Raw genomic sequence first — 20,925 nt, forward strand, 5'->3', positions numbered from 1 at the left:
GATAAATATATATAAAGAATATTATATTGACGGTTCATAATTATTAAATTCTAAAAGAATTTCCTACTATATTTGTGATCTAATTTTTTTAAGATTTTAAATTTATAATTATTTTCATTAGCCATCTTTATATCCTTGCCATTTTTTCTCCTAATATTCTACATCATTTTTAATCTTCCCTCGGAATTTTCACTTATTCTGCATCATCTATCACTTAATGAAATGAGTAAGAAATAATTATTATTTTTCACAGTTTGGCCAATTTACTATGTTAAATTAAAGTGGAACAAGAGAGGAGCTAGTGTTCATTTTTGTTTTCAATTTTTTAATGTTTATTCTTTGGGTTCCAACAAGTGTCAGGACAGTAACAGTTCCATTGACTTGAATAAATAAGGCATTTAACATAGTTATAAAAACCGTTTCGTACCGGCCGGTTCAACTGGAAAACCGATGAACTGGACCCCTAACCGGTACGGTACAGGTGTTGAACCGGCCAAGTATCAAACCGGTCAAAACCTGGTCAAAACCGGTGAACCGGCAGGTATTTTACTAAACCGGCCGGTTTATACACATATTTGTTTTTTTTTTTAAAAACTTAAAAACTTAAAAATCTCTTACAAGGTGACCCACATTTCCAACCATTATTCAACCCTTCAAGGCACATACTTCCAAAACATACTTAGATTACACCTTTTGGTTCCTAACACATACATTTGTATAATCTTAGAGTACTGTCTGAAGATAGGATTTGGTATAAAAATATAATATTCATATGAGACAACTTTGACTCATTGGTGTTAAATGTTAAAACTCCAAATTTATTTGTTTTGTAGAGTAAGTTGTGAACTTATGTCATTTATTTATATTTTGCGGTTGTTAAGTAATACTTTTGGATTGATATATGTTTTTAATTTAGACTTTGAATTTGTTAAAGACTTAAAGTTGTTTATTTATATGAATTTTGAATAGATTATAAATTTGAGTATCTACCTATTTGAAATTTTTTTGTTATAGGTTTATATATATAAAAATATAAGTAGTATGTCCGGTTTAACCGACATACGGTTTAATTACTGAACCACTGGTTGAACCACTATACCACTATACCACTATATCACTACCCTGACCGGTTTGATAACCGGTACGGTTTTAACAAAGCATTTAATGCTCTTCAAAAATGTGAACTGAAGTCTCTCTCAATTGTCACCTAGTTTCAAAAGAAAAGAGGTTATTTTGATAGGAGACATGCATGAATAAAAGTTCTTTTGGCATTCATATTTATATTATCCATTTCTTTGAGGGTAGAATTTATCTATATTTGTCTGTTTACTTAATTACTAAAAATATTCTCATAGGTATAAGTAACGAACTAATCTTTTTAGGGTGTATGTTTACTTCTCCTAACACGTATTGCTCTCAGAAAACGAATCTTTAACCTTTTAGTCTTTCTGAGAATCTAGCGGTACCTTTTGCAAACCTATAACTTCACCCACAAAATCCACGTTGAAACAATTGATGGACCACACATTTATCACCTAACAAAACTTCAATGTTTTCATACAAAAACGATAAAAGAATATATTATCAAATTACACATACGAGCCATAGATACATCCTTTTTGAGATGAACCAGGGAGACCAAAATGTATAAGTTAATTTCCAAATATAATGATGGCCAGAAAAGAATCCAAGCTACATCTGGTAAAAAATCAATTAATATTCTGAATATTTTCAGGCCGTATATATACATCTAGCATAACATGATTAATAATCTACCAAGGTTCATAAATCAAGAACTACCTCATTTCCCTGTAGCTTCTAAAAGCTGTACAATAATTAATATTATATCCACTTTTTCTCTTCACTTGTCTCAGTAAAACCCAACTGGTATTGCTTAATCAGCAATTTTGAGTAAGTCAGACAACTGTATAAGCACAAGGTGTAAAAAGCCTCAAGCTTTCCATGTTACGATGCATAATTGCATCAAAAGTTTTCATCTACACTTTCTTGTAAAAAAGAACATAAGCAGCAGAAGTCTTAATCATTTCCTCATTGGCCGGGGCAACCCTGCTATCATCAAACTCATACCATGTATCATGCCCATACTGCAGGGGAATTCAGTGGGGAAAGCATAATTAGAATGAAAGTATGAAATATATATACATAAAAACAATAGAAAAACTCAATTTCACTACCCCAAGTGCCTAAACCTCCTAGTTCTGTTGGTCAGGTCATGTGACTCGAATCGCAGCATTGTTTGTCACTCCCCACCAAATTAACTAGTATTCTTAATAATGGGCTAGTGGAATATTTGGTTTTCTTTGGGTAAAAAATTGAAGCGCATAATAAAATAAATGAAGAGAAGAACTATTTCTGTTGAGAGATTAAGAGTCATCAACAATGGTGAGGTACTTACACGGACAAATGCTGTATAGTGACCTGCTCCTAAGCCTCCATAGTGACAACTAATTGCATACAACATGTAATGGTTGGAAGACTGATTATTCCTCTGAGCAATGTAGCTTGAGAAGTCCAGATCATCAATTGGAAAGTCAACGAAGGTTTCCAGCTTGTTCTTGAAGAATTGGTTGTATGAGAACCTCTTCAAATGAACAACAAGGATTTCTGGCAATCTCCAAAGATCTAGTTTTTTAGTTGCTTGCTGAGGTTTTTTGCAGGTAGGACAGTGCCTATAAATCAAATTGTAATATCAAAGATCTGAAAGACTGTAATATGTGTCTAACTTTTATAACATAAGGGACACTGGTCTTGATTAAAATATAAAGCATGATAATAATCTGTAACCAAGATAGTTCTCAATAGTAAAAAAATAATTCAAATATAAAATAATAGACTTGATATGTAATATGTCTACTCACCACATGTCTTCTAGTCCAAGAGGTTCCTCTTTCAAAAAGGATTCGAGGCACTTGTAAATAGAAACAGATTCTTGCATTCTCTTGGTGAATAGCTGGGGCTTGAAAACCTCAGGCAATAAGTTGAGGTGGTATGTATCGCACTTCTTAAGCATCTTATCTGGCCATACAACATGCACCTCCAGCTTCTGGGGTAACTCTGTGAATGGTAATGGTTCATTCAATTTTATCTTCGAATTCCCAAATCCTTGCCCACCAGATAAGAAGAATTCGAAATCATCCTCTGTTCCATTGTTTGAGTCTGCATCACTTCCTACTGCTGCAGAGCTAGTAGTGTCGCCCAATTCATCATCTTTACTACGTTTTTTATTGGTATTATCATCCTTATCACACTCATCTAATATATCTTCATTGGACATGATAAATGGATTGATTAGCTTCAGAAACTCCCTACGAACATCATTTTCATCAGAAATACTAGACAACCTTGCGATAACTGGAACACCAAACGATCTATATTCAAACCTATCTCTCCCAGCAGAACAGTACCTGGCACAATAAATTTAGTGCACCAAAACAGAGCACAAAGATCAGCCAGTAGAGACAGCAGTTTCAAAAGCAGACCCATTCACCTAAATACCAAATACATAATGGAATTTCACACCAAAATTTGCTTTCGTGTGAAATTCAGAAATAACAACTCTTTTAGAATATCTGAAAAGTCAAGGGTGTCTATTTTATACTAAAGAACATAAGACCAGCTAATATAAAAATTCATATTAGCATTCTAAGACAACCAAGTAGACTGTTTGTACAATTTTGTGATGTCACACATGAATAAGTAGAATCAGAGTTCTTTTTAGGTTCAAATCTTGTGCTGGCAACATCAACCCTTCCTCAGACCCGATTATGCGGGAGCCTCGTCCAATGAGGCACCCTTTTTGAGGAGGGTGAGCCTCGTGCAACGGTAAGATTGCTTGTCTTGTGACCTGGAGGTCATGAGTACAAATCCTGGAAACAACCTCTTTGCTTGCAAGGGTAAGACTGCGTACATCTACCCTCCCAGACTCCACTAGGCCGGAGCCTCATGCATTGAGCCACCCTTTTACTAAGAGAATTTGATCCCAAAACTCAATGACCATGCCATGTAGCAAAGAAGTTCTATCATGACAAAATCTCCACTGAGAATGTAATTCAGATCCAGGAGTACTCAATAACTAATTGTAACAACCACAAAGAGGATACTGTAGGAATAAAACAAAAATTATGGCAGTTTGTAAAAGGAGGGAATTAGGGCATTGAAAAGCTTACTTCTCAGCTAGTTCATGTACGAAAACAACCAAGGGACCAGCTTCGTTATTTTTCTGTAATCGGTAAGCTGCAAGTTTGTCTAGATCTCTAATCTCAGTCAATGACTCAGATGGTTCCTCTAAAAATCGAAATATCCGATTCTTGTATACCTGTATGTAACTCCAGATAGTCAGACTTTGAATCGGGATACACATGCAAAATGTTTACATTAACCTAATAAAATTAATGTTAAAGACATCTCAGTTCATGTTTCACTTGATGAGTGATGCCAAGCAATACAGTTTTACTAAATGCATAACTTATGCAAGATTATGCAAGATACCTCAACCACCAATAGGGATTCATCATCTCCAAGAGAACAAGAAGCACTTAAGGCCCCAATAAGATCCTTGAGTGTACCACGCTCAGGCACGGTTATGGTAATTGTAGAAGGCATGGTAATCCCATCAGTGCTCATAACAGTCAAAGTCATGGTCCGCATTGTTGTAGAAGGTAAAGGTAGAGATAGATACATAAAAGGGTCAAACGTGATAGAAACCTTCTTGCACATAGGGCAAACCAATGTTGACCGAAATTGGCCCTACAAGATAATGGAACAAAATAGGTATTTAATTACAAAAGTGAGAATTGTTAAACAAGAGGAAACCCAGATTTTTATTGCTTTGTAATTAGTTGCCTTTTTTCAGATAAATGCTACAGAAAAAGTAGAACTATAACCTCAAATGAAATGAGGTCATCAACAACACCACTAGTCAATCAAAGAAGAGCTCAACTGTAGCTAGAAGCCAGTTTAGATAACAAAAACTTCTTCTACCCAATGCCTTCCTTCTATAATTGTAATCTAATATAACAAATTAAAATTTCTCTGTGATAAAGGGTTGGATTATTTTCATAGAAATTCCTAATAGTTATGCATCACTGATACAAAAAACCTGGGGAATCTGAACCCACATAAGATGTTAAAGCGCCAAGACTGAGATTCTCATATCAGAAAATAGCAATCTTATAAGGCTCACTTGGCATAAATCAACTACGATGGAATCATTGCGAGCAAGATGATTTCGCCAGTACTCTTCTGCCACTTCATCATCTGGACGGCCATCGCCATCCTTAACTTCATGATATGGCTTGCGTTTTACACGATTAAGGTCTTCATGTAGTCCGTCCAACAAAAAAGCTAGAAGTTCCTGCATGCCAAACACTTCAATATTTTAAAAAAAATATTTCCCCTTATATCACAAAAACGAAAAAAGTCGTCAATGATAAGAGATGCACAAGAAAACTTTGATTGTTTTAATGTATTACACAAATCTTTTTACAAGAAGATACTAACTTGAGAGTCATGTTGGCTATAACCACTAAACTGAGGAGCAAAATTAGACAGTTTCATCTTAAATGTTGCTGGTGACACAGGTCTTGCTCCGGGAACCCAGAGCCTTCTAAGTAAATCACCAAAAGCTAAAGCAAGCTCTCCCTGAAAAACATTTTAAAAAAGACAAAGAAAACAGTAAATTCATAACACCAAAAGGAAACACATAAATAAGAATGTGACATAAGAGGAAAGAAGATAAATAACATACATTCATTCCCAAGGGATTTTCAAAATTAATCTCTTTACGGTAATCTCCAAGGAAAAAATCAACAAGCTTTGGGGTGTGAGCCAGACACTGAATGGCACTATTCATAAAACACGTGTTTCCAAGATTCTGCAATCCTGTCAAGCCCAAAGATTGAATTGCTTTATAGCTATTGTCTTGAAAGGAGTTGGTTGCTTTTACATTGCGGATCACACTTTCAGAGCATCCATTCACCATGGCAGAGCCACTGTGAGAAGAACATTTCAACTGAGACCTATCTGCAATCATCCCACTGGAACCATCATCCCTCATAGAATCTGAAAGTCCATGAACGTGCAACTCTAGAATAACCTGTAAAGACATTGTGCAGCAGAAACACCATAAACCAACTGAATAAATACAATCCAAGTTTTTTATATCTTAAAACATATTCAAAACTGAAAACTATCATGTACATATATTAATTTCAATACCCAACCAATAGTTGTCAATCGTCAAGCATCTAATTCCTCACTGAACCAACATAATCTCAAAACATCTATAATAAGTATATAAATGAAAATATAGAAGAAAAAGACGAATCGGCAACTACCTCTTTTCTAGATTGAATGGCAGACTCGCCAGGTAACCTAACTTTGTCATTCATGAACAACTGGGTTGTCTGCCCTGAAAAGTCCCAAATATGCACCTGCACGATAAATAAACAGAATCATACATGACCAAGGCATCATGGACAACTTAACATCAAAATAATCAGTAATTAGCCAAGTAAGCTAACTCACCGGATTATACTCAGAATTGAAAATGTAAGAAGCTTTCTTGTAAAACTTAGCCCCATTTTCCTGAAATCATGCCATCTATTATAAATTAATGATAATAGAAAGCTGCCTTGACTGGAATAGAAAATGCAATGCGAATTCTTTATTTGCAAAATTATTAACCATGGCCAAACACTATTCAGAAGAAAACCACCAAATCATCAATTGGACCTTTTGGTTTATCTTTGCAACCAGTGAACTTGTTTCCCAACAAACAAATATCCTTAGTTGCAAGGGATACAAATCAGGCAAACAGTCCTCTGACTCTGTGTGGAAGAGGCTCCCAATATTTTTCATTGCATTATTAAAATCATTATACCTACAAGAAGAGTAAAATGGATCAGTTTTCAACCTCTTGAAATTATATGTGCTTGCAGAGAACCATCCAAAAATGTTTTCAGACTTGAAATGAAAACAAATCCAGCATAAAGTCATTCTGCAGTAAAAGGATCGTGATAATATATTTTCAATCACTTCAGTATTAAAATCACTTTCCCATTGGAAAAACAAAAACAAATGAATGTTAAGTTTCAGTAATAAACACATCGAACCATCCAGAAAGGTGTATTATATAAGTTGCATCAGACAGCAATGAGAGGGAGGGGTCTAAAGGAACTGGACATTGGATCACTGGGGCTTCCCATTTTGAAGTAAGGTTGGTGATAAATGCTGTAATGCATCAAGTGTCACAGTGGTGTTAAAGAAGGGCATGCACACCAACTGGGCTAATTCTAACAACAGGGAAAACTATAATTCCAATCCTTGAATCACTAACTTTACTAGATGCAAGTACTCCCATGAGAATAAGCATTTACTCTATTGTGCCTGTATCCATCTTTGCTATCATCATATGATCACAACTCACAGGTTGTAATTAGCATCCTCAGTCTTCCGACAGTTCTGCATCACTCCATTTTTAGGTACTAAGAGTTTAATGACCAACTGCCAAGGTAACCACAGGAGAATGCTGTCCGCTATTTGCTTACCTCCAAAAGAATCAGCACAGCTCCTAGCATTGAACTTGTGTTGCACAAGCCAGATGCTGTTGACAATCTCTGGTGAAAACTTAACAAAGCAGGCACAGCCTGGGGTGACATGTCTGAGCCTTGTGGATGGAAGACAGCATCCTAGAGTCGCATTTGTGACAGGGACATGGCAGCACATCAATTGCAATACAAACTGTGCAATTCGTCCTGTGAAGGTCAAGGCTCATATTAAGCTCTTCCTTGATCAAGCAACAAAGCGGACTACACCTAACAATCAGAGCAGAATTTTCTACCACCTATATATAGCTAGTTTATACAGGAAATGGCATGATTGTCTCCAACTTCTGATTCTGCACTTGATCGTCTTTTCATGCATAATTTTGCAAGGCTAGAACCCATTAATATGGAATTCAAAACATGAAATTATTCTATATGGCCTATGATACATAAATTATTTGGTTGGAATATATTCTCATACATTTCATTAAAAAAAAACATGCCTTTAAGAAGGCACTCTATTTGCACTCGGCACATAACTGAAAGTTCCCACACAGAGATACACCCTGGCAACACAATGGACTACTCCCTTAGTACAACTACTGCATAACAACTATGTGAACCTTAGCTACTCCATTAACTCTCACCAAGGCCCCAAATTAATAAATTTCTCCACAATAAAGAAAAATCAAATAACCACAATACATTGGATCACTTAAGCATGAGGTCAGGGTTCAATCTCTGATTTCATGATCATGAGCATGTAAGAAACACTACCGGGAGGGGTCCTGCTTATGCGAGTGACAGTAACCATAGAGTTAAGTCTATCATCCACAATGCACATGATATTCTGATAAACCAACAAATCACAGTGCAAGCCATACGGATCACAATTACAATTCAACATGTACTAAACTCCTAACAAGACATCAAAATCATACTACATTTCAACAACACAAAACCTACAATTACAAAAAAGAGATAGTAAACAAAAGCAAACTCTCGCTCACCGCTTAAGCACGCGCAACCAACTTCCTTCAGGAACCAAAGCATATTGACGCCCTGAAAACCCTAACTCCAACCGTTTAATCTTCTCACGATCCTCCTCCTCCTTCCTCAAATCCAGCAAAATCTCATCCTCGGAATCAGAATAACACGACACCGTGTACAAAACACCTTCCACACGATCACCTTCACATTGCGCCTCAATCCACCACCTTCACAAAAAAATCAATTTCACTTTGACTTCCCTTACAATGCAAATCAACTACGGTTTCATTAAAAATAATAATGAAATGAACCGGTTTAACCTGAAAGGGATTAAATAAACCCGGTCGAGTCCGAAATCGGGATCATCATCTTGGAGAAATCGACGGTTGGAGCGGAGGCTGTAGGGGGAATCGAAGTCGCCGTCGCCGTCGTTGAAGTAATCGTTATCGGCGAAGAGATTATCCATTGAGAGAAAAGGTTGAAGGGTTTGAGAGAGTAAGAAACGTGAAAGGGACTTGAAGAGACGAAGAGTGGAGAGAGAAAGAAGAGAGAGAAAACGGGTCACGGAGGAAGATAAACGGAGCTTATCGGGAAAACGGGTCATATCATAATGACATCAATCATCTCTCACTTCTATAACTTCCACTCATATTCTTTGGGTCAAATTCATTATTATGATTATCATCTATGTGGGAGAACATATTAAATTGTTAAATAAAATCAAAAAATAAATAAAATAGCAAGACAACATTATGGTCATTTCATTTTGTAGAGTTAAAAGGTTTTTTTTATATTATATATGCAACTTATATGATTTTTTTAAATTAAAAAATTGAATGACAAAATAGGAATATATAAATTATATTATGGTGGTGGTTATACCATGTTTTAGTTTTATATATACTAGTATGTACAGATACTTTGTGTCAGCTAGTGAATATTGCATGATACTACATATTCAATTTTTATATATTTTATTTTTTAGAATTAGAATGTATTTGTGATGTTCGGTGTACTTTATATTATATTTTTTGTATGTTTATGATAATGTTTAATTTAATATAAGATATGTCGTTAATTAATATGTTGGTGGTTGCTTATGATTATATGTTTTTTTTGTAAAAATTAAATAATGTTAAGAGCAAAACAGAAAGTAAAAATTACACCATGAGAAAAGTTATTTCAAGTTTTGACTTTATATATAGTATAGTATAGAAGTATAGATTATTGTCAACTAAAATTTTAATTTGATGAGTTTTAATGAATTTAATTTTCAAAATAGAATTATAAATGACCAGAGATGACAACAAATACCCACAAGCCCATGTCAGCCCATAGTTGTGTGGGTATTAACATTGATGACTGTGTTTGATTCTAAGAAATATTTTCTATTTTCTAATTTTTATTTTTAAAAAACAATTTATATTTTTATGTTTTCATTTTTTTAAAATATGGTTGTTACTATCATTTTCAAAATCATTACTTCACAATTTAGGACATCCTTACAATTAATTTAATACTAAATTTTAATAACTAAAGTAATAAAGTCAATAATTTGAACAAATTTTATGTTATCAATATATTGAAATTTTTTAATTGTTGGAGTTGGTCATTACCTATCACAAATACGTAAAAAATGTCATAACGAACATTATGTAAATACTATACAAAAAAGTTAAAGTTAAAATACTAACATAAAATATTCGATTATTTAATTAAGGATATAGTAATTTCAAGTGCGTCAATTTTCATCCAAAAGTCGTATATTATTATACCCATCATCAAACTATTTCAGCAATACCATATGAGAACTGAGAAGTGAAGAAAAATTGTTATGTTGATAGATAAAGAAATAAATTCTATTATGAAGTTGTGTGATGGTCTGGATGAGGGACACACTCATCGACTGATTTTGGTTTTTTTATTAGTGGATATAGTAATTAAAAAATATATTTCTTCATTCCACATATTTTAATATTTAAGATTATGCATACTTTAAAAAATTATTAAACGATATAAAATTTGGTACAATTTGACTAAATAGGCAAATTTTGATGCATATTAAAAATATGATTAAAAAATAAATGAAGAAATATATGTTGAAAATGAGACTAATAAATAAGGATATAATTGGAAAGTAAAATATAAATGTATATTGGGCTTCAAAAATGTCAAAAGATTTGGAATAAAATAAAAAAGTTAAAATTTCAAAAATATTAAACCATTGGTTCAACAAAAGTTTTAAATTTTTAATAAAATGTTATTTCTTAGTTATTGAAAATGTTGGAAATGACTTTTTTTATTTTCAAAATTTCTGAAAATAATGCTCATGTTTGTGGAAATATGAAATGAAAACAACAATGCAAACATGTTTTTATTGAAAATGAAAACAAAAAATGGTCAAACAAACATACCCTAAAGTGTTTCACATATTTTTATGAGTAAATACATAAACAATGAATAGTAAGTTTTCTACATTATCAATAAATGATAGATATTATGAAACATATACAGTGTTATAAAATTCGGCTCGAACCGACCAGTCTGACTAGTTCAACCATGAACCTGACATTTGACTAGTCTGAGCATCTTATCTCGGTTTAAGCGTAAAATAGTTAACTCGAATGGTTGGACTGACCAAGTCAATCAAAAATATTTTTTTAAAAAAGAACTAAAACTATGTCATTTTAAGATGAAAAAAATCAAATACTTTTAATTTATTTTTAATTATATTCATCATTTGTTAACTTATGTTATAGCAAAGATTTCGTTCTTTAATTAAATTTTAAACTTATGTGCACTTTTGTTGCTATTAAAACATAACTCATGTGTTGTTTTACGATATTTTTAACTTACTTATGACATTTCATAGTAGTAAAATATTCTTTGTTGTTTATTTAATTAGATATGATAATATTTTTAAATTTGGAATATAAAATTATTAAATAATTTTATACAATATTACAATTTTTTTAGATTTATTAATGTAAATCGAATCAATCAATTTAACCACTAATCAACTGATTCAACTACTAACTTATTGACTCAATATCCTCCATCAATCTTTAACCAGTTTGAGAGTTCAATAATAATGCATACACATGTCATTTGAGTTCCCAAAAACTAAGCATTTTACAAATGAAAGCGGAAGTATTAGGCACATCGTTGCTGTTTTGGTGCCTTGTATAAATGAGGAGTTGAATGACGTTGTCTTTGTTCGTGTATGTGTAGTTATCCTTTTTAAGTTTTAACTTTTCTGATTGCCTTTTTCATTTGCACATTCCTCAATACATATAGCTGTCCCATTCCTCATAAAAAAACTAGCACAATCCTAAACATAATTGTGTACACCTATTCCTAAGGTTTTAAATCTAAGTCGGTGACTGTAACAAAGAGGAGTCTCACTCTATGGGAAGTATCAAAGTTTTTTCGAAACAGCTCCCAAAACCGCTAAACTTGCTTATTCGTATTCTACACTCTTATGTTAACTTCATATTCATTCATCTATTTCGGCTTCATGTGGTTTCTACTTTCTACAGGATCACCCTCCATAATTCTGTGTTCATCAGTGAGTCTAGGCCCATTACACAGGATTATGTATCATAATAATGAGTCCAGGCCCATTACACAGGATTATGTATCATAATAATGAGTCCAGGCCCATTACACATAATTATGTATCATAATAATGGCATCACTATTATTAGAATAGCAAATAGTCATACCATAGTTTTGTATCACAGGAGAAGGATAAGGATACGATGGTTAGCTTGTTGATGGATTAAACATTACTAGCTGTACTTCTTTAACTATAGGAATTGATTTTTTTTTCCACATAGGTAATATGCTTAATGAATGATAGGGTATTCAAACTGTTGGTAGACAAATTAATGAATTTGAATTTGAATCATAATGGATGAAAAATCATTCATTAATTTATTTAATGACATTTTAAATTATTCATATCCAAATTTAATGGATTTGGATGAATATTCGATCTATTTTTTTTATCAGAACTAAAACACATGAATAAAATTATTCTTTTAAAACCCACTATTTCATTAAACATTTTGTAAAATTAACTGTTTTTTTATTAAAAAATCATTTTCATGAATCATCTTTATAAAAGAAAACAATTGTAAAAATCATTTTATTTTTTTAAAAAAAATGCTTTTGTTTTTTTAAAAGTGATGTTTTGAACTTTAAAATTTATTTTTTCCCAATATTCTTCATGTGATATTTAAGATTCTACATGTAAAAAAACTAACAAATACTATATATGTTATGTACTTAAGAAAAAACTTTATTATTAACTATATCCACATGTCATATAATTGATCTCATTTTAATCAAAAATTAAAGAGTAATTTACACTAACACCCTGAGTTTGAGTGAAATTACATAAATCACTCCTCCATTTTTTATACCTACAAAAACACTGCATGAGACATAAGTGTGATCTTTTAAACAAAAAAAGATGATAATTGTAATTAAGTTAAACAAATATAATATATTGTAGAGACAAGTCCAAATAATATACGAGTTGATATATTTTCACTATTTTTTGATTCGTTATAAACTGCATCAATTATTCTAAGGAAATTTTGTTTAAATCACTCTTATAATATATTATAACGAACAAAAAATAATAAAAATGTATCAACTTGTATACTATTTATACTTGTTTCCACAATATATGATATTTTGTTTAACTTAATTACATTTATCATCAATTTTTTGTTTAAAAAATCACAATTGTTTCTCATAGAGGGGTAATAAGTGTAATATATGTATAAAAATTAGGTATATAGGTGTAAAAAATGGAGGGATAATTTATGTAATTTCACTAAAACTCAGGAGACTAAGTGTCAATATAATTTACTCAAAATTAAAAGTCAGAGTGAATTGCATTAAAAGAAAATGAGAACTGAGAGTTGAGATATTGAATAAAATTGAAAAGCAAAGAATACTATAAATTTAATGTTTGTTCTCTAGATGATATGTATATATCAATGAATATTCATTCAATATAATGGATGATCCATTAAGTTATATCCATTTAAATCTATTAACTATAATAAATTGATTTCAATGAACTATATCCATTTACATTATATTCATTTAAATACACTATGCCATAATTGATATTTAACAACGCTCATTTAACATCGTTTAAGTGTTGAACACTGTTAAATATAAGACGGAAGAGAATTAACAACATTTATTTATTATAGAAAATGTTGTTAAATGTGTTATCTTTTGTTATCTTTAACAACACTTATTGAAGCAAACGCTATTAAAGGTCATATTTCATATATTTAACAGCATTTCTTCAGTAAGGCTGTTAAATGTATTATCTTTAACATCACTTATTGAAGAAAACACTGTTAAATATGTTATCTTTAACATTGCTTATTAAAGTAAGTGCAGTTAAATGTCATACTTTATATATTTAACAACAATTCTTCAATAAGAGCTGTAAAAAATAATACCTTTAATAATGCTTATTGAAGAAAAACACGGTTAAAGGGGTCATACCTTTAACGCTTCTTTTAATGAGCGAGAACTTTTCAATTTTAAATTAAAAAACAAAATCTTACACAATAATACAGATCACTCAATTTATTATTTTACTTAATTTTCTTCTCCTTCTCCATAACATACTTTTTCTCTCTCTCTCTCTTGTTTTTAGTTTTTCTCTTCAAACAAGTTATCGATTTTTGGTTTTTTGGTTTTTCTCTTCAAACATAAGGTAAATCGTTATCTTATTTTAGGTCATTTATTTCTCTCTTCACTAATAGTGTGATCTTTATTTGTTGTGAAGTTATGCAACTATGGTGAATTTATCGATTTTTTGTTTTTCTTTTCAAGCATAAGTTAAATCATTATCTTATTTTAGCTCATTTATTTTTTCTCTTCACTAATAGTGTGATTTTTACTTGTTGTGAAGTTATACAATTATGGTGTTCTAGGTTTTTGGCTATGGTGAATAGTGAAGGAGAAAGAATGAGCAATTTCGGTAAGATCTCATTCTCATATGTTATTTTATAATATTGTAATCTGTTAAGGTTGAATGTAGTTGAAGTCGTTGGTGATTTAATAAATCTATTGTAAATGTGGTGAAATTAGACATGTTTGTCATGCATTTGATAGAATGTTTGGGAGATATATTGTCTTATTTAGAAAGTAGACATTTAAAGCGCTTACATCAGTGAGCGCTGTTAAATTTCTACTTTCCACAACACTACAAAAAACGATGTTGAATATAACCTTATGTACTATTGCATTCACATAGAAAACACTGTTAAATAACAATTTTAAGAGCGGTTGTTTAGCTATTCTAGCTTACTGATAAATAAAGTTTATGTTTTGGACCGGGTCACCTTAGTGGAAAAACAAAGGGTCATTTCAGTTTTACTTATTTATTTAGATGATGTTTTGGACCTAACATCGGTTACTAATAATTTTTAACATATATTTCTTGTGCAATTTAACATCGGTTACTAATAATTTTTAGAGAGATCACATCATTATATTACCTCATTATTTATGTCACTCTATCTACTAAAATCTTTGATTGATATAACCATATAGCTATGATTTTTAATATATTTGTTTTTTATGAAACACAAATTTTGGGCAAGGAGAGAATCTTCCTATTTTAAGGGGCAAATCACTGACTTTAGCAAGAATATACATTAAGATTACACATTACCTACCATTAAAAATCCTAGGATTAATTCACACCCAAATCATGTTTTTATCAAGAGTTAATATATCCCTCATCCTTTCATAACCTACTACAGTATTTGTCCTTTAATCATGGATATTTCGCTGTAAGTGCCCACACTATCTTTTAAGTACAGAAGCATCACCTTTTTTCATAAAAGTAGTAGCTTTTCTAAAACCTAATAACAGACATGTGCAATGTCTTTGTGATCATGAGAATGCAGCTAATTATAGTCCACTGAATTTTCTTGCTTATTTTTTGGCCCCCCTTAGATGAACATGATTGGTTCTTTCATTCTTCATCTAAACAAAGACAAGAGTATACTACACTTTATATACCTTGTCCAAAAGCCAAAGATTCTCCACCTAAATTAACATTATTTTGTGATGTAAACATTGAATCCAATTTTCCATTTAATCACTAAATATGCAGAACTAATACTAACCAAGTAAATTGTTTATTAGTACTTACACAGCATGGTATTGTAGTGTTTATAACAATCTTATAGTAGTAATACAATATGTACCCATTACTTTCTAAGGGCTCTATATGCTAGATAAGACATTATGTTAGATACCAACCAATAATATCATGAGCAATTTCCTCACTCAACTCAGATTAGTTGGAGTCACAATGTGATTTTCAGATACCAATAGAGGGTCTCAAATATATAAAAAAAACTAGTTGCAAATGGGGCATTTGACAAGTCCATTCTCATTGCACTCAGAACATTTGATGAAAAATTCATCATTTGTGTCCTCATTGGTAGTAAAAACTTTGCAACTGCCACAACAATTGGTGCAAATTATAAACCTCATATTGGAACAACCAATGCAAGGGCAATCACTATTATCAATTGGTGGTGCTCCTTCCAAAAGCTTCTCAAGCCACCCCATTTCATGCAATTTAACAACTTCATCAGCTCCTCCAATGTACCTACCCTTAATAAAAAGCTTTGGAGGGATCACTTTTCCACCCAAGATCTTCCACAACTCCTCTCTATACTCCAAATTCAAGGACACATCCCTTTCTTGGTATAATATCTTAAAACTTCTCAGCAAGAAATGGACTGTGTTACAGTCCTGAAAGGTTTTTCTTATACCTGTCAAACTTGTAGTGTAGAGAATGATTGAATTGCTTCCTTCTGGTGGACACAATTCTTCAAAATCTTCCATTGATGGAACCCTATTAAGCTCCATGTTGGTCTCTAACAATTCTTCAAAATCTGTTTCTTTGAACCCTATAGTGAGTGCAACTTTGTCCTTGTTTATCATCATTTTTTCTTCCAAATCCATTTCTTCTTTATCATCATCATCTTCTTCTAGCACAGCCATGTTGTTTATTTCTTTATGATCAACATAGATTGAGTTGAAAAATACATCTGAAGGGTTGAGTTGAAGAACTAGGCCTTGATTCAAATTGCTTATGGTTGGGATGAGTTTCAAGTTTCTAGGGTACATGCCTATCTCTCCTTTCATTTTTTTAGCTCTCAAAGATTAGGTGGCATGTAATTATGGTGCTACCACCGACTTAAGGATTGAATAAAAGATGTGATATAAATGAAAGTATATTGAATAGAGGATAGTGTTATTGGCGATAAGTTCTATGTTTTGGTTCCAAACTAAAGGCTTATATAATAAAGTCAAGACTGAAAAGCTGTGTAATGTTGCGTTGCTTTTATGCAAATTATTTGGTGATTCGTGCATATATCCCTATAAGATAATGTGAGACTAATCCTAAGGATCACAATTAAATAGTTTTCTTAAAAGTAGTGACTTCATGTTAATTTGATGAATTATACTTTTTGTAACACTCATTTACATACTCTAGCTAGCACCGCCATTTCTTTATTATATTTCGTAGTAATTAATTTTTTTTTGGAGCAATAATACTCTATATTAATAAGGGAGTTATTCTAGTAGTGTAGAACCTGCTAGACTTTAGGACGACCAAATAGTCAATGATTTAATTTTTATGTGCGATATGAAAAATCAGTCACACAATATGAAAAAGATTAGTTTCTTATCATGAGATGAAGGAATACGATAATACAAAATACTATCGAACAAAGTTACAAATTAATTTGTCAAACTAAAGACAACTAATTGAGTTATATCAATGATTAATTAATCTTACAGTTTAACATGTGTGCTATTAATGTAAAGTACGACACATCACCTCTTCATTGATTTAAATTATTTTTATTTGACGGTCAATTATGACTAACATATGAATAATAGATAATGTATTGAGAGTATAAAAAATAGTTACACAGTATTAATTCCTTAATCTTATTTGTGTAATAATACTTGTATGCTGATTTACTCATGCTTACAAAAAATGGTGATGGCGAAACTGACTTGAGATTAACATTTGACTATTATTTCTTTCCTCTTTTCACTTACTTCTAACCAAAAGTGGGATACATGTCCTACATAGGTGTCCTATTTTGATTGTCAGAAAAAATAGCTTTATGGTTTTTAATTATCATCACTGCATGGTGTGGGGGCAATTGTTGAAGCCACTCTCCTTTTATTAGATCAAAGTGGACTGACCCATTACCAACCATTTGGTACTTCAATGATGGTATGAAATATGAAGGATATGTTGGACCAGACTGCGATTGGGGAGCCTTCAATCATTAGGGAGTTCCATTGTTACATACGTATGAGAAGAGTGAAGAGTCACAAGTGAGACATCACGTTTTGAACTAAAACCTTGATGCATTAGTTCCATGGGTCTTTCCTTCTTATAAACTCTTTCATTCCTCCCCACATATCCAATATATGATTTCACACTTGAATAAACTCAACATGATATTTGTCAACTAGAAATAATGAATGTGGCTAAAATTCTCTCATTTTATCTACTTACTTGATTGGGGAAACTATACCAGACTTAATCTCAATGGCACATGCTTCAGTTGGTTTTGATATAGCAAAGGAGACAAAGTGTGCTAATTGTCATTATAGACACCATTTGTGTAAAAACCATGTTGTCCTTTACCAAATTGGAACCCTTGGAATAAGTGGTTTAATAAGGAAAAATGCTTCTAACACAAATGAAGGAGAGTAATATAGAAAATGTTAATATGAAATTAGATAGGTAAACAAATAAAAGTGTCTAATAAAGTAACATGCTATCATACTACTTTTGTTGGGGCTTTGCTCCACAAGAAAAAAATGACAATGTCCATCTAATAGATTTGAGTATATAAAAAAAACTATTTTTAAGATTTGAATTCATGATTTTTAAGTCATAAGATAAATAATATTTTTGTTATATCGAGACTCTTCACTTTTCTCTCATTTTCACCACACAAAAAGATGATTCCCTTATTTTAATTGCTTACTTCTTTTCCTCTAGTTTTCTCATACAATTCAGCAATTGATCACCTTCATCACTAGTTCACTTTTCATTAGTAGAGAATCATTCTCAATAATTTCATCCCTTGAAAGGAAGTTTCCATGACCGAACCTTTTTCAGCAAAGAGACAACATTTCTTATCCTGCCATAGGCAATTAGATGCAGTTGTCACGCACATAAAGTGGCACAATGGAAGGACCTAAAATTATGGAAAGCAAATATTAAGAAAAGCACTAAGAGATTGCAACGAATTATCCCAAAAGTGCATGCATTATTTGTCCACCAAAAAGATTAGAAACACAATTGTGGCTAAGCACATAGAACCTTACGTCCTTGTATGTTTCATTAATATAGCTAGCACTCTTGATGCATATTATAAACCAAACACTTAAATGCAACTCACTTTGATACTTTAGAGCATATATAGAGAACACATGTCTGGTGCCAATTCTTCCATGTTTCAATTCCTGTGTCCCCGCCACAAAGGTTTTTCGTGTATTTATTATATTATATGCAAAAAACAGAAAAAGGGACGATACCATATTTTATTAAAAGGATCCAATGAAGATTATACATGCCTGATGTATGTTACACATTAATGCAGATATATAAACTTGTTTATAATGTTATTTTGATAGTTAAATTGGGTTAGTTTAACTTTTTATTTGGGTTTTAGAGATATATTTTGAGATGCTTGTAGAAGAAATAAAAAATAAAAATAAAAGATGAAGATAATTTAATTTAGAGTAAATTATACTTACACTCCCTGAGTTTTAGTGAAATTACACAAACTATCCCTCACTTTTCTACACCTACATAAACCTCCCATAGTTTTTATACTTTCATTACACTGACCACCCCTGCAGAAGAAATAAGTGTAATCTTTTAAACAAAAAATGTGATAAATGCAATTAAGTTAAACAAAACATGATATATTGTTTAGACAAGTCTAAATAATATAGACAAATCAATGTATCTTTATTATTTTTGGTTACAAAATGCATCAACAATTCTAAAGAAATATTATTTAAATCATTAATATAGTATAACGAACCAAAAATAATAAAGAAATATTGACTCATATGTTATTTGGAGTTGTTTCCACAATATATCATATTTTGTTTAACTTAATTGCGTTTATCACATTTTTTGTTTAAAATATTACACTTATTTCTTATGCAGTGGTGGTCAGTTTAATGAGAATATAAAAATTAGGGGAGGTTTGTGTAGGTGTAAAAAAATGAGGGGTAGTCTGTGTAATTTCACTAAAACTCAGGGGTGTCATTATAATTTACTCTTTAATTTATTATAAGAGGAATTACAGTGGTCAATGGAGGTTTAAGTGCCATAGGCATTAGACAATATGAACTACTCTATCCCACTCATTTTTGTACAAAAAGAAAATAAAAATAATAAATGAGTCAAGACAAGATAATGATCTTTTAAACAGTGTTGTTAGAATCGGATCGGACTGGATGATCCGACCGGTTTGACCACTGACCGGACTTGAAAACGATTTTGGTTTGTCGTCTTAACCGAATGAGAGTTGGACTGCTTTGAACCGGAGAAAATCTGGTCCGACTGTGTTAAACCCGGTTGAAACGGATTAACCTGAGAAGTAAATCGGACGGCTCACTTAAAAATAAAAAAAATGGGACAATGTTCTAATATTTTGTTTTACTACGGTCCAAAAAAAGATAAAGATGTATTGTTTCAATATAATTATACATAATTATTAATTATATAAAGATTCACATTTATATATAACTATATATTAATAAATAAAAATTATTAATTATGTACGAAATCATCTGATCAGACCGGACGGTTTAACCGTTTAAATCGGTTAAGCCTAATACGGGACCTCTACCAGTTTGACGTCCGACTCGAGTTTCACAATATTGCTTTTAAGGCCATTTATACTTTGACTCATTTAAATTAAGGATATTGTGACTAATTCCTACATTAAGGTTAAATACATTGTCACTTACTAGCAATATCTCATTTTGAAATGAATAAATTATTTCCTCATAATTTTGTGTTATTAAAAACTAAATCAAAATAATGATGAAATCGAAAATATATGTTGCATAATTCTTATTTGCATCAAAAAACTAAATGACTTTTTAATTTTTTGTATTACCAAAAATATTTCCTCACCTATTAAAATAAATGACTTATTTGAAATAAAATCAAATATGATTACGTTAGCTATAATGAACTGAATCAATAAATCGAGATATAAGGTATAGAAAAAATTACTAGAAAAACAAA

General features: G+C 31.6%; 2 protein-coding genes across 2 annotated transcripts; both read right to left on the reverse strand.

The window, feature by feature from the left end:
- Nucleotides 1,600-9,211, reverse strand: LOC109334521 (ubiquitin carboxyl-terminal hydrolase 8-like). The gene is made up of 13 exons (XM_019570342.1): nt 8,876-9,211; nt 8,576-8,782; nt 6,754-6,901; nt 6,547-6,606; nt 6,357-6,452; nt 5,768-6,115; nt 5,521-5,661; nt 5,204-5,374; nt 4,510-4,767; nt 4,188-4,336; nt 2,880-3,425; nt 2,417-2,690; nt 1,600-2,105 (listed from the first exon to the last, which is right to left on the reverse strand). The coding sequence occupies exons 1-13, from the start codon at nt 9,157-9,159 to the stop codon at nt 1,998-2,000; spliced, it is 2,790 nt and encodes a 929-aa protein (XP_019425887.1). The 5' UTR covers nt 9,160-9,211; the 3' UTR covers nt 1,600-1,997.
- LOC109333802 (uncharacterized protein At3g28850-like) lies at nt 15,727-16,989 on the reverse strand. Its single transcript, XM_019569376.1, has one exon. It carries the CDS (start codon nt 16,761-16,763, stop codon nt 15,966-15,968), a length of 798 nt encoding a protein of 265 aa, XP_019424921.1. The 5' UTR covers nt 16,764-16,989; the 3' UTR covers nt 15,727-15,965.

Source organism: Lupinus angustifolius, chromosome LG19 (assembly GCF_001865875.1).
Source record: "Lupinus angustifolius cultivar Tanjil chromosome LG19, LupAngTanjil_v1.0, whole genome shotgun sequence".
Lineage (NCBI taxonomy): Eukaryota > Viridiplantae > Streptophyta > Magnoliopsida > Fabales > Fabaceae > Lupinus > Lupinus angustifolius.